At 31.4% G+C, this 14,323-nt stretch overlaps 1 protein-coding gene across 13 annotated transcripts in view; it reads left to right on the top strand.

The window, feature by feature from the left end:
- The window catches only part of MGAT4C (MGAT4 family member C), a 265,451-nt gene extending 259,194 nt beyond the window's left edge, over nucleotides 1–6,257 (top strand). For 12 of the 13 annotated variants that reach the window (XM_055235457.2, XM_055235454.2, XM_055235460.2 and 9 more), the window contains one exon: nucleotides 2,215–6,257. In XM_055235457.2, coding sequence (XP_055091432.1) covers nucleotides 2,215–3,356 — 1,142 coding nt within the window. In that variant the 3' untranslated portion in view covers nucleotides 3,357–6,257. The remainder of the gene's footprint in view (nucleotides 1–2,214) is intronic. The other variant, XM_055235461.2, reaches the window with a different exon arrangement.
- Nucleotides 6,258–14,323: the final 8,066 nt, after the last annotated feature.

Genomic DNA, 14,323 nt, shown 5'->3' with positions numbered 1-14,323 from the left:
TCTAAGACACCATAGCTTATAACAAGTACCATTATCTAATTAGTGTATCACTAAGAAAGTATAAGCATTACCAATTTTAATTATAACGCTATTGATTTTAGTATGCAGCCTGATTTTTAAATGTTTCAATGTGTAAAATATAAATCTTAGGCTGGGTTTGGTGGCTCATGCTTGTAATCCCAGCACTTTGGGAGGCCAAGGCAAGTGAATCACTTGAGGCCAGGCGTTCAAGACCAGCCTGGCCAACATGGTGAAACCCCTTCTCTACTAAAAGTACAAAAATTAGCCAGGCATGGTCATGTACACCTGTAATTCCAGCTACTCAGGAGGCTGAGGAGGCCAAGGCACGAGAATCACCTGAACCTGGGAGGTGGAGGCTGCAGTGAGCTGAGATCACGCCACTGCATTCCAGCCTGGGCGACAGAGCGAGACTCTATTTCAAAAAAAACAAAAACAAAAACAAAAAAACCATGACTCTTAGAATAAAATACAGTGCTATCATGATCTTAATAAATTATGTGAAGACCACAAAAATTGACCTCTCTTTTAAGACTTGTTTATGTGAGTGTATTGGTTATCACTAGGTTGAGGAAATTGTTAAATTAATTTAGATTTCTTTATATCTCATTTCCTTTCATTCTACCATTTGAAATGTTTACTCTTCTTAGGCTCCTTTCTAATTGTCTAAGACTGCCATTCATTTTTCATCTCTGTCGTACCACCTTTGCTTGAATATTACTGATTCCCCTTTCCCATGCTAAATTTACTAATGTTTATTGGCACACAGGCCAACTGCTTTCTACCAGAGGCAATGTGACACAGAGGATAAAAGAGTGAGACAGTTTGAATCCTGATGCAACATCACTTACTAAGTGTACCACCTTGCATGAGTCACCTCATCTCACCATGACTTAGTGTCCTTATCTGTAAAGCAGAATGATGGTAATAGCAAACCTATCCCAAAAGACCATTTTGAACATTTAAGATGCATATTACAGATAAAATGCCCAAACTCCTGCCTCTTACGTAGACAGCATTTCATAAGCACTGGCTATTATTAATGAGGTTTGGTGGCTTCAAGTTTAATGGTACTAGATAACATATTGTGTTTCAATAGAAGTCTGAGTTGTAAGCCAAGTTATTTAAATGAAATGTGTAAATCACAACCTCTCTGACAAACTGTTTTTGGAACGGGGCTTTTTTCAATATCATACAAACTGCGTTATGCAGGTGCCTATATGAAAACAAGGATCTTGTTGTATATAGATTTCCCCATTTTCTAAATAGTGGCTTAGAAATGTTATTCATTTCTGATTAATATGAGAACGAGCTTTAAAAAGTGAAAATATTTCAATAGAAAGACCTCTAACCCTTCTCAGAGGCGAGCTGTCTTTTCTCAGTGTTTTATTTTATTCTCTAAACATATCTAATTCCTAATTTTAGATTTTAAATGTCTGAATAAAAACTTATTCAGGCAAAATTACTATAAAGTGTGTTTCAAAATTTTTTTAAAGTGATGCTTATGTCTTGGAACAATGTAGCATAAAAGTTTTTTTAATGTGTCTTATAATATTGTTTGCTTTCTAATTAATATACTAGATACATTTCAAGATAAAATCATGAAGTCCAATTATGAATTCTAGTACAAGATAATGACAGCAAAAAAAAGAAAACTGAAAATATGTGATGTGTTCTATAAAAAATTTAAAGATGATTGAAAGACTTACATACCCTAATTTTTCTTTTGTATCATTTGAAACTAGTTTGTCAGCCTTAACTGTGAATGCCCTTCTCTTTTTGCAAAAGATAAAAAGCATTTTTTTCACTTTATTTTTAAAAAGTAACTTATATGTTATCTAAATAGCTGTCTACCTTCTCTAATGGGCGTATATGAGAGTATTAAGCTGCAGAACACTTTAAACCATGTTTTTAGAATTTCATCGGTAAATGTTCACAGCAATAGGACTCATACATTATTGTGATTAAGATGCTATTTATTTTTCATAGAAAATATAAATTATGTATTAAGCACTTACAGCCTTTATATATTTAGCTTATTACTTTAATCATAAAATGTTCTGTGCATAGTCATTTACTAGATTTACTTAATGTGTAGTAAGTAGCAAGTCTAAGGAATAAATAAATATCTTCTCTCTTTTTCTTTTTCTGTATTTCTAGTTCACATTTGTATTGCTTCTAAATTCTTTTTTGCAGGGTATCTTACAATTGGACTTTCTTCAGTAAAGCGAAAAAAAGGAAACTATTTACTTGAGACAATTAAGTCAATTTTTGAGCAATCCAGCTATGAAGAGCTGAAGGAAATTTCAGTGGTGGTTCACCTAGCAGACTTTAATTCTTCCTGGCGTGATGCCATGGTCCAGGATATTACACAGAAATTTGCACACCATATTATTGCAGGAAGATTAATGGTTATACATGCTCCAGAGGAGTATTACCCAATCCTAGATGGCCTTAAAAGAAATTACAATGATCCAGAAGATAGAGTCAAATTTCGTTCCAAGCAAAATGTAGATTATGCTTTTCTGCTTAATTTTTGTGCCAATACTTCAGACTATTATGTAATGCTTGAAGATGATGTTCGATGTTCAAAAAATTTCTTAACTGCCATCAAGAAAGTCATTGCATCCCTAGAAGGAACTTACTGGGTAACTCTTGAATTCTCTAAGCTTGGCTACATTGGTAAACTCTATCATTCTCATGATCTCCCACGTTTGGCACATTTTTTATTAATGTTTTATCAAGAAATGCCTTGTGATTGGCTATTGACTCATTTCCGTGGTCTGTTGGCTCAGAAAAATGTGATCCGTTTTAAACCATCTCTCTTTCAGCACATGGGCTATTATTCATCATACAAAGGGACGGAGAATAAGCTGAAGGATGATGATTTTGAAGAGGAGTCATTTGACATTCCTGATAACCCCCCTGCAAGTCTGTACACCAACATGAATGTGTTTGAAAATTATGAAGCAAGCAAGGCTTACAGTAGTGTTGACGAGTACTTTTGGGGGAAACCACCTTCAACAGGAGATGTTTTTGTGATTGTATTTGAAAATCCAATTACAGTAAAAAAAATTAAAGTAAATACTGGAACAGAAGATCGGCAAAATGATATTTTGCATCATGGAGCCCTAGATGTTGGGGAAAACATTTTGCCTAGCAAACAAAGGAGACAATGTTCTACTTACTTAAGACTAGGAGAATTCAAAAATGGAAACTTTGAAATGTCAGGTGTAAATCAAAAAATTCCATTTGATATACATTGTATGAGGATATATGTCACCAAAACACAAAAGGAATGGCTAATTATTAGGAGTATTAGCATTTGGACTTCTTAGCGAATTAAATCAGTATGTTCAGTATCTGAAGCAGGTCTTCCTGCTTCCTCTTTTGCTACTTTTGTTTTTTGGAGGGAAAGCAATGGATGGGATATGTTAAAAGAAACATTAATGACATTGGCAGTTTTCATTTATACATTGTTGACATAATTTTACTCTTAATACACACTTGTATTTATTTTAATGTCTGAAGTTGAATATCAGTCTATAGCTAATGCTACTTTCATTTATATTTTTAAGTGTTTTTAGTTTTGAAATTTCAACTGATTGTCAAAAGGGTAATATGAAAGATTTTAAATGAAAAAATTAGTTTGTTGGATGATGAGTTTTGAAAAATAGTCACCAACTGTATATACTTCCTCAAGAATTGATAATTCATTATATCATCAGATGGCTTTTATTAAGCATCTGTGGGAATATACAGTTGGGTGGAATGATAATCTGGTTTATTTTTTGTGTAAACTTAGGTTTCCATTGACTTCTGTACATCTACAATGAATACCTCCTCATAGAAGTGGTGTCTTTACAACATAATTTTTTGTGTAGGTGAGGCTATGGAAAAAGAAAAAAAAGACTTAAAAAATCTCTCCCCTGATTATTTGTATGAAAGGGGACATTGTTCATTGTTTAAAAACATTTAATTGAGCACCTATTGTTGATAAATTTTCTGGGGGAAGCAGTCTTTTACTAGTTTCCCTTTTGCAAAAAAAAGAAAAAAAAAGAATAGTTAAGCTCAATATTTTCAGGTTACATTGAGTACCCATATTTAATAGAATAAATTAGGGAAGGCCTATAGTAGTTAGCTCATTCGTACAGACGTTTTCAGTATATGCAGAAAATTTTTGGAAATTGATTTTATACATTTTGTATTAAAATCCATGTGATTGAAATTATTGTGATTTATCATATACTTTTTTGGAATTTAAATGGGTATATTATAAAGGAGAAAAGTAAGAACCATAGAAATTAGTTGACTTTTCTAGAATCAAAGATCTATTTCCTAGCAAGGCCAGCATGAGAGACCTGATATTCTGATAACCAGACAATGCTCTTTTTCTCGTATGATTTCTCCTGACATGATTTATGCTTTGTGTGTTCTATTTGCTACATGACTGTCAGATAATAAGTTATACCATCTGGAAATAGGTGGTACCATTCTTGCATAAATAATATTATCCTAAATAATGTCCTAAATGATGCTTTTTTGGTATAAGCACCCAAATAGTAAGCAAACTGGACTAAACTTTTCCTAATAGGGATTGGAGAGTGTGTCTTTACAATGTGTCTGTTAAAGTAATTCAGGACACCTTAGTGTGTCCTTAAGACATTGGTTTTCAGAATGTCCTGAGCTTGTCTCATCCTTTTTGTTTTTTAATGAACAGCAAAAACTAAGCGATTTATTATAAAGGGAAATGGAAGGTGCTTCATATATGTTTAAGAAACTCAAGTACGTGTTCATATAGATGACTGTGTGTGTGTGTGTGTGTGTGTGTGTGTGTGTGTGTGTGTGAAGGCTAGACTTTTGCTAGTAAGACGGAATGAGGAAATCTTCCTGTTCTTCCTTTTCATACTGAAACACAGTCCTTAAGATTTACTGGCATGCTGTGTTCCAAACACCACTAGGATATTTTTATTTTATTCGTTCTCTGCAAATAAATGAGAAACTCAGATAAAAAATGGGAACTTTTTATTTCATTCATAAACAGCTGTTGTGTATTTTCTTTGTATCCAGCTACTAAAGTGTTAGAAGAAAAATGAACCATTCATAAGAGGCTAAATATTAATATTTAGCATCTAAATAATTAATATTAGGCATCTAAATCTTACAGTCATAGGAAAATATGAACACTGCCACTAAACTATTATCTTTACCTTGATTTAGAGATTACTTGCCAGACACCTAAAAATGTTCTATTTTCTTTATTTTTCTTATCTTTTATTAACTGGCTAGTTGATAGTATTGTGTGTATATCTCAGAAGTTACAAATGGCATTATTTTCTTCACTGTCAATGATAAAAGGTACACAATTGTATGCCAAAGACATATAATATCAAGAGCTAGGCAGACTCCCTGAAATGAGTTGTAACCCCTTACGTGTTCTTCTGGGAATGGCTTTCTAAAGATCAGCTATTGGTGTCTATCGATGTCTTAAAAATGTTTCAAGAAATATTGCTGAGGGTAGCAGTGAAGATGGATGTTTGCCAGGAAATTATGAAAACAAATGTGACTCAGAGAGGTCATTTCACATTTTATCTTTATATCCTCTCTTTACTAAACCTGTGTTTGGATAAGTTGTCAATCATCCAAGGATCCTCTATGTTTTCTTTACAGTTGACACTGGGTCAATTTTCTAAGGAAAACACCTTGACAAATAAAGCATCTTCATTAGGGGTCAAGAGGAAAAATAACTATTCTCTTTCAAAAGAAAATCTGAACAATTTTTTTTTAGCATGGCCCAATGTTCTATTTCCTATATTTAGAAACTATGAATAAGGGTCTCGTAATCTTGTCTCAGAGGCATAGAAACAAAAGTACAGTTGTTAGGTTTAACTATACTCAAAGTATTTGCTACTTTTAAACATTTTTGCTGTAAGTTTATACACATATTCATATATATAATACATATATATATAATTTTCTTTGTTAAAAATAACAGTTGAAAAAGACTGGCATGACACATGAATGGTTGAGTCATTTAATTGCTATACAAATAAAATGCTGACAGGTTTCAAACAAAAAATATAGTATGTACCTTAAATAATGCCTCAGAATTGTATAATTTAAGCTGACTAAAAACCTTACTTACTCTTAAAATTCTCCTTAGGGGAGCCTTTTCAGCAGTTATGGACATCAAAGAAAAAAGTATCTTGTAAAAGCACAATGAAATTTAGAAAATACACATTTTAGTGGGATCACAAATGTGGATATAAAAGATACATAAAATATATTAATGCAAGAACTTTTTCATATTCATTGAAAACTATAACCTTGTGTTATTTATAAAGTAGATATTTTCCAGGTATGAAAATATAATTTGGAAACCAACGTGTCGTTTAGATCTATTTCTTTCATATAGATACACTATGAGTTGTGAACATTCCATTTCTTACTGGGCCAGTATTCTCTGGGAATTTTTATAATGCTATCATAGAAAAACTGTTCTGTATAATATTTATATATAAATGAAGCAAACATTTGCAAATTATCTGATGTGGTATGGAAAGCACCTACATTTTTAGATGCTTAAATAGCATATTTCATGTCAATATTTGCCAGTTTGTCGACAAGTTTATGGCAAAGAACATGATACCAGGATTAACATTGAAAACACTGCATCCAGTGCCATCTAACAATTGAAGGAAACAGTGTGTAATTCTGTTCTTTTTCCTTGACAATACACCCATCAGTACAGTAATGGTATCATATTACTGAGTAATAGAGCTCACACTTAAACTTTATAATATTTATTATGGGATCTACTGATAAAATGACTTACCATTTTGTACAAATTCAACTGATTTGGGGAGTTTTCTTGTAAGATTTAATATTAATTTCAGGATAATTTTATCTTGTTTCTTTTGATTCATGATCCCAAACTTTCTAGATCTTGCTTCTGTCATTCCACATCTTATTATACCTTCCCAGCTTTGTGTTTCAACAAATTTTTTATGCATGCCTTTTGTCTTCATGGGAGACAAAAGAGAAGGTTCATACAGACTTGATTTTGACACCCAGTTATGCATTACCAGCCTCCCAATATGAGGAAATTTACTTAACTTTCTTGAAACTCAGTTTCTACATCTGTGAATAGGAATAATTTTACCTCATATGTTTTTAAGGGTAGCAATTTTACCTTGTAGCTCCCTGTAGAGCTGGAATTAAGATAACATAAACTAGGCACACAATAAATATTTGTTTCCTTTTTATCCATGTCATGTATATGTAACAGGATATGACCCTGGAAAACATTACCAGAGGCCTTCATCATAATCAATAACAATTATAAAATTTACTGCCCTTTAAAAATGTTATTCAGCCTACCTTTTCATATTTTGTCCAGAGAATATCATGTGGAATTATATAGACACTTTCCTAAAATCAATATATATTCTTGTCATTCTAGTTTATTACTCTAGAAATCTTATCAAAAATATCAAAATTGCCTCTAGTGCTCTCATCACAAATAATAATATTCATTTGTTTTAAGAAAGCTTGATCCATTTACATTTAAAAACAAAGAAACATAAAGTCATTTCCTAATTTCTAAAATTTTGTTTAGAATCTCCCTTAAACTCAGAGATGCAGTCTTCAGAATCTTTTTACTTTTTTTTTTTTTTTTTTTTTAGTGTCAGGGTCTGCTTCTCTGGCATCTTTTCTATCATTGGCAAAAGTTATCCATGCACTGACCTATACATTACCTTGGCAGTGATGTTTGAAACAGGTATCTTATCTCCTAGTCTACTTTGAGTTTCATTGTTGAGTTTTCCATTACTTTGAATTTCTTTGTTCAGATTGGGGTTATTCTTTTTAGGAAGAAAAAAGGCCATAACAAAATTCAATGTGATTAGTTATTGCCATTTATTTTTTGTTTGCTTTTAAACTTTTTTTTCTTTATCCCAGAGGATATATCTTTTATTATATTTTTGGCATGCTTTGAAATAATTTCATTATTGCATATGTGCATGTGTGTATCTACATATGGTTAATCTCTCAATCTGTGTGTATGTATGTATATATACATATGTGTATGTATATGTGCGTATATATGTATACATACTTGAATATTATGCGAATATGTATGTATATATGTATATATATACATATATACGTATGTATTTGTATATGTGTTGTGAAAGTGTGTCTGTGTGTGTGAGAGAGAGACAGAAGGATATGCACCATTTGCATTATTTTTTAGCCTTTACACCTCCACTTATTCTTGGATTTTCCTGACACACTGTCCTCCTGGTTGTGTTCCTCTTCTGAACTTGCTTTTGCTTTCATGTTCTCACTCACATATTTTATACATGACATCCTCTGAAAATCTAGCACATTAGAGATCTTCGTGCATCCTTTTAGATACTTTAAATTTATTAAAAGTTTACTAGAGGAGGCCATCTCTCTCAAAACAGAATTTTTCTTTTAGAGTTTCAGGTTTATAGTTTTTATTTGAATTCTTTAAAAGGTCAAAATATGAGTTGCATAGCATTCTCTTTCTAAGCTATAAAAATATTAAGATAACAAGGTTGCACTTTCCCAAAGTTCTAGTCCCTTCCACCTCATTAATCTGTTCATCACATTTACTCCAAGTCCAGGGTAGAATTTGCTTCAATAATCCCAATATTTTCTGAGATGTTTAATATCTTATTTTTATTTTTTATTTTTTTAATTATTATTATACTTTAAGTTTTAGGGTACATGTGCACAATGTGCAGGTTTGTTACATATGTATACATGTGTCATGTTGGTATGCTGCACCCATTAACTCCTCATTTAGCATTAGGTATATCTCCTAATGCCGTCCCTCCCCCCTCCCGCCACCCCACAACAGTCCCCGGAGTGTGATGTTTCCCCTCCTGTGTCCATGTGTTCTCGTTGTTCAATTCCCACCTATGAGTGAGAACGTGCAGTGTTTGGTTTTTTGTCCTTGCGATAGTTTACTGAGAATGATGATTTCCAGTTTCATCCATGTCACTACAGAGGACATGAAATCATCATTTTTTATGGCTGCATAGTATTCCATGGTGTATATGTGCCATTTTTAACATTCAAATTGAAATGTATGTTTGAGACCATTTGCCAAATAACTGGATCTGAATATCTTTTCTGAAAAACATGGATTTGAAACCAAAGCAGTTTTTGATCTGACTGTTGTTTCAGCTTTCATTTCACTCTATCTAGATGCTCTCTTGGAAGTTTACCAAAAAGTTAAATTGATTATGTGAGAAAGTGATGGGTAAATTGTATATGATCATAGAAGTACAATTACATTAAGAATATAGCATGATCAAATTTTCACATTATATTGGATTAAAAGGTACCCTAAATAGCCATCTCCTTAAAGTAGGTAAGCCAAAGACATAATAATAAAATATTCAATATTTTTCTATAAAATAAAAATTTCCATGAGGCACACATACATTAAATTTAATATAAAGAAAATCATTACTTTAAAGAGTTGTTTAAGGGTGCACAACAACAGTGAATTACCAATATTGAGAACCTTAGTCTATAATTTCAATGTACTGTAATTTACTACAGCTTCAACCACAATAGCTGGCATAACCTAAATCATTCTGCCCAAATACAGGTAATTATAGTTTTGATGTATAAAAATTACCAAAATAAATGCATATATAAAGCAATAGAGGCTGAGAGTGTTCATAATTGAAAGCTAACTATTGCAAAAATATTTTAAATATTTAATTTATAGTGCACTGAAAGTTCTGGAAGAGATGTAGGGATTTGTCTCTTCCTCTCTTTCCCTCACTTTACCGTTTATTATGAAGGTACCTAAAGTATGGCACAGAGATATGTGGCAGTTCCACATATCTCAATCAACAAAGCTCTAACTCTATTAGAAACTAGACATTTAAAAAGTACTTTTTTTGTAACTTAATCTGAGTCAGGTTTCTCATTGAATAATAATCTGTCAGTTTTGTCTGTAGTATGTTCTCAATTGGAAAATGTTTAAAGTAGTACGTGCCTCTTTTCTCCATAAAATACCCCACGTTTGTTTAACTATTTGACATAGTCCTATTTTTTCCATCTTTAATAATTGATAAAATTTTCCCTACTTTTAAACATATGTATGTATTTTCTGCCACACTTAAACTTTGTTATTCCACATTGTTACTTATTTCATCAATGAGTGAAAGTATAGTTCCAAAAAGTTAGAATAATTATCTCAGATCATTTATCATAATTGTCCAATTATCTCAGATCCTTTATTGTAATTGTCCATCCTTTAATGTAATCCAGTTTTCAATACAAGCAACACTTGCAATCTTACAACTGTGCATTTTTGGTCACTAAAGGACCATGTGACATGATATCAGTAGTTGTCAGGAGTTATTCACTACCCTTAGAAAATAAACTTGGTAATGTAAACTATATCCCACACTTTAACAATCAATACTGTTGAATGACATTGAAGGATTGTATATTTTTTAATAAAGAAGCAATATATTAAAAATAATTAAACCTCAAAAAAAGTCATTTTTTTTTTGTTTTAGAAATCAGTCTCAATTTTCAAAAGGGCATTTGATATCTGCTAATAAAATGAACAAATAGTTTTTCTTTAAATGAAAATATCTATAAGCTTAGCTCTGTGTAGAAGTACATAATAAATGTTTTCCATTTTGAATAAAAATTAAAATCCTATTAATGCAGTTGTAACTTCTTAACATTTCTTAAGCTCTAAAACAAACATAATTAGACACATTTTCTATTGCATTGGCATCTTTACCCACCATAATTTGGTAATCAGTCATGATCAAAATCACTTACAAGAACCAACTATTTTTGGAAAAACATGTAGAAAATTTGTCACAAATTATCAAGAAGATTTTCAAGACATGTATATGAATTGTCTGTAATGTAATGGTTGGTGATATTTTCGTTCAATCCATAAACCAATGTATGTATTCTGCCCTCTAACTTTCTTCTGAGTTACTGTAGTCAATCGTAAATACAGTCAAACTAGAAAAGACACATTCACCCAGAATATTCCCAACAACCTATCTCTCATTCAATTCTGACTATTGACAAAGTACTCCTTTCAATTATTGTGGCAAGGAGGCCTTGCTGAGTATCCAGATGTGTAAAAATAACAACAGGGGAAATGTTACAAACATGAGGTAAAAGGATGCAGAGGAAAAGTTGTACTGCATGATTTTGCCTCAAGCAAGTTCTTTCCTGTCAGCATTGCAAATTACCATAGCTCGACTTGCTTGTATTCAAGCAAATCAAAACTTGACTCCCTGAAAGGGTCAAAAGACAATTTCGGTCCATATCTAGTGTTTTTACTTACTTGAACAAACAGGTCAAGTTTATTCTTAATGAAGTTAAAATTTCAAATTAAACCTGGAGCTCTAGTGTTTTCCATTTTACTAAGTGGATAAACACTTTTCTGCCATGGGATGAACTACAATGAGATGTTTGAATTGATTTGGGCAATTGATTTGGGCAATGATGAGTCATGTGTTTGCTATAAAAGTGATACAAAATATGTGTCCTTCAAGTTAAAGCAATCTAAACCGATCATCTTTGAAAAGTTAACAACATATTCTGTAATATTTGTTTCCTAGCAAATTTTTCAGTTGTCCAAACCGAGGTAATGTAGATAAAGCTGCATATTTTCACTCAGCATACCACCAAATAAGTGGGCGCTCAATAGTGTCGATCTGATGCACTACTAAAATTAGTTACCATAAAAATTATTTTATAAGAAGAAAGTGAAATTTGTTTAATTATTTTGATATCTATTTTATTCTTATGAATATATGTATTATATCAATGTTAATTTTTGTTATGAATAATTAAATTTATTATAAATGCACTAATTTTTCAACATTCTTCTGATTTTCATCAGTAAATTGAATAACCATTGTTGCAATGAAATTTACATATTGCTCTCATAATATGAAATTTTACAAGGTACAATTTCACTTAACACAAACAATAGTCCTCACACCACTTTTTCATTTTAACTTTAATCTCATTATTTATGTGATTAAGTTTGCAATTTTAGCCACTCGTGTTAAGAGCAATAGAGATAGACATTATGTAGGTAGGAAAATACATTTTTAGTAACTTAAGAAACAAGTTGTACATACTATATCAACATTTCACATTAGTGAATTTATTATCTTGCTGTATAAACTTTAATAAAAACATTAATTATTGTTATTTAAATTCTTTAAGGTTCCTCTATTTGACTTCAAAGCAAAATAATATCTGAATTGTAAAAGCACTGTGAATTTGTAATAGTCTAATCACAGTCTAATCACTAAATTCAATTAGTACTTTACTAAATTTCTTACAGTATGCTCAGGACAAATAATTTATTGAAATGAGTATACTCAAGATGGTAGTTATTTGCATGCAAACTTAAAAATTACAGGACATATTTAGAAGAATTATAGCTGAATAACACTAAACATTCACAAGTTTTAAGTTAGCCTAAGGGGATTTATAAGTAATGTGCCTACGTTCATAATCAATTTAACAGTTTTCACTAACTTGACCCAATAATTTAGGGTATATTTCCAGACCACAAGATAAAACTAAATTTTGTCCATTTTTACCAGATGATTCAAAATTTACCATTTGATTCATTTCTTAATAAAACTGCCTGTCAATCTACTAGAATAAATAAGAATATAAATAATTCAATATTATTTATATAAACAAAATCAATGGAAAATGACAATTTTATCTAATTTAATCAATTTGTGTGACTTAGCAAAGATATTCAGTTCCATTTGACAATTAATCTTTATGAATTAATATTTCCTTAGGAATTATGTAGCTAAATTATATTAATAATCCATATTTATTGAAGGGTAAAGGTCACAGAGTGAGACTAAATTATCTAGGTCCAGAGAAAAGGCATCTAGGGCAATAAGGAAAGGAAACAAATATAACGAATAACTTCTAATTTACAGATCACTTAATGTAAGCTCAGCCAAGAACAATGGTTACTACATAAATATGTTCCAAGCAACTATGATACACTGTGTGAAGATTTCATGTTCATTTCACTGTCTTATTTAATAGACTAAACAACCACATAAGGTAAGAGGTATTAAAAAAGCTAAAGAGCGTATGAAAAATAGGGTTTTAGTAACTTGTCCAAGGTCACATAACTAATAAATGAAAGAGAGAGCACTGGATTTCAGGTTTGTGTAATTCAAAATCTATGCTCCTTATCAGTATTATACATTGCCTCCTAACTATAATAATAATTTATTGAAAACCCGTTTGTCTAAGATGGGATTTTCTGGATGATATGACTATATTAAAATAACATTAAATAGTTGAAAAATGAATTTAAATAATTAGTTTATTCATGTAAAACTTTTTTCTCATTTTTTAAACTTGAGCATCTAAAACACTTGCTTCTGTAATTTCACTGAACCACAACCTAATTTCTGTTATTCCAAAAAGAAAATAAAAACTCATGGGCTCTGGGTATACTATAAGACTCCAAAAATTATAACTTTGTATTAATCATATAGTAGTCTTTCATAACACCAGCCCCAAACATGCCAAATTGGTAGTTAGACAGTATGTATGCAACATTTTTTGTGTGATTAACTATGTTTCTAAATTTCAGCTATTATTTTGGATGTTGGAAAACATCAGTAAACCCCAAAGTTGTGTTTATTGGCCTATAGCTTACATGTACTGAGTGTTTAATATGTATTTGGTACTCTCCTAATTGATACTTCCGTTACCTATTAAAGTAATGATTATAACAAGCTATCATGCAAAAGAATCATCTTTTCAATGTATTGAAAATGTGTGTTTCAGACTACTGAATTCTTCCCTGTAAATCTAGGATAGATCTAGGAATTGGCACTTTCAGTGTATTTTAGTTAACAGTGATGCAGAGTGTCCATTCACTCCTTTTAGAAACACTGCATTAAATTCTTACAAGTCTATGAAGTATTAAAACAGAAATGACTATTATTATTGCTACTTCAGTGATGAAGAATCTCAAAGTTTGAGTTAAGTGATGCATCAAAACTCTGACCTTGTTAGTGAAATATTAAGCCCAGTTCATCTCAACATTATTAACCTCTGTTCACACTTGTCTAAATTACTAGTTTTTAAGTCTGGCTGTTCATTAACATCTCTGGGGAAGAATTTCACCCATTCCTGAGCTCCATGCTCAGAGTTATCATAATTGTTCTGGAGTTTCCAGGCATCAGCATACTTTTAAAATTCTTCCTAAGTGATTCTA

Source organism: Symphalangus syndactylus, chromosome 13 (assembly GCF_028878055.3).
Source record: "Symphalangus syndactylus isolate Jambi chromosome 13, NHGRI_mSymSyn1-v2.1_pri, whole genome shotgun sequence".
Taxonomy (NCBI): Eukaryota; Metazoa; Chordata; class Mammalia; order Primates; family Hylobatidae; genus Symphalangus; species Symphalangus syndactylus.
This window is presented reverse-complemented; position numbering and strand designations above follow the sequence as displayed.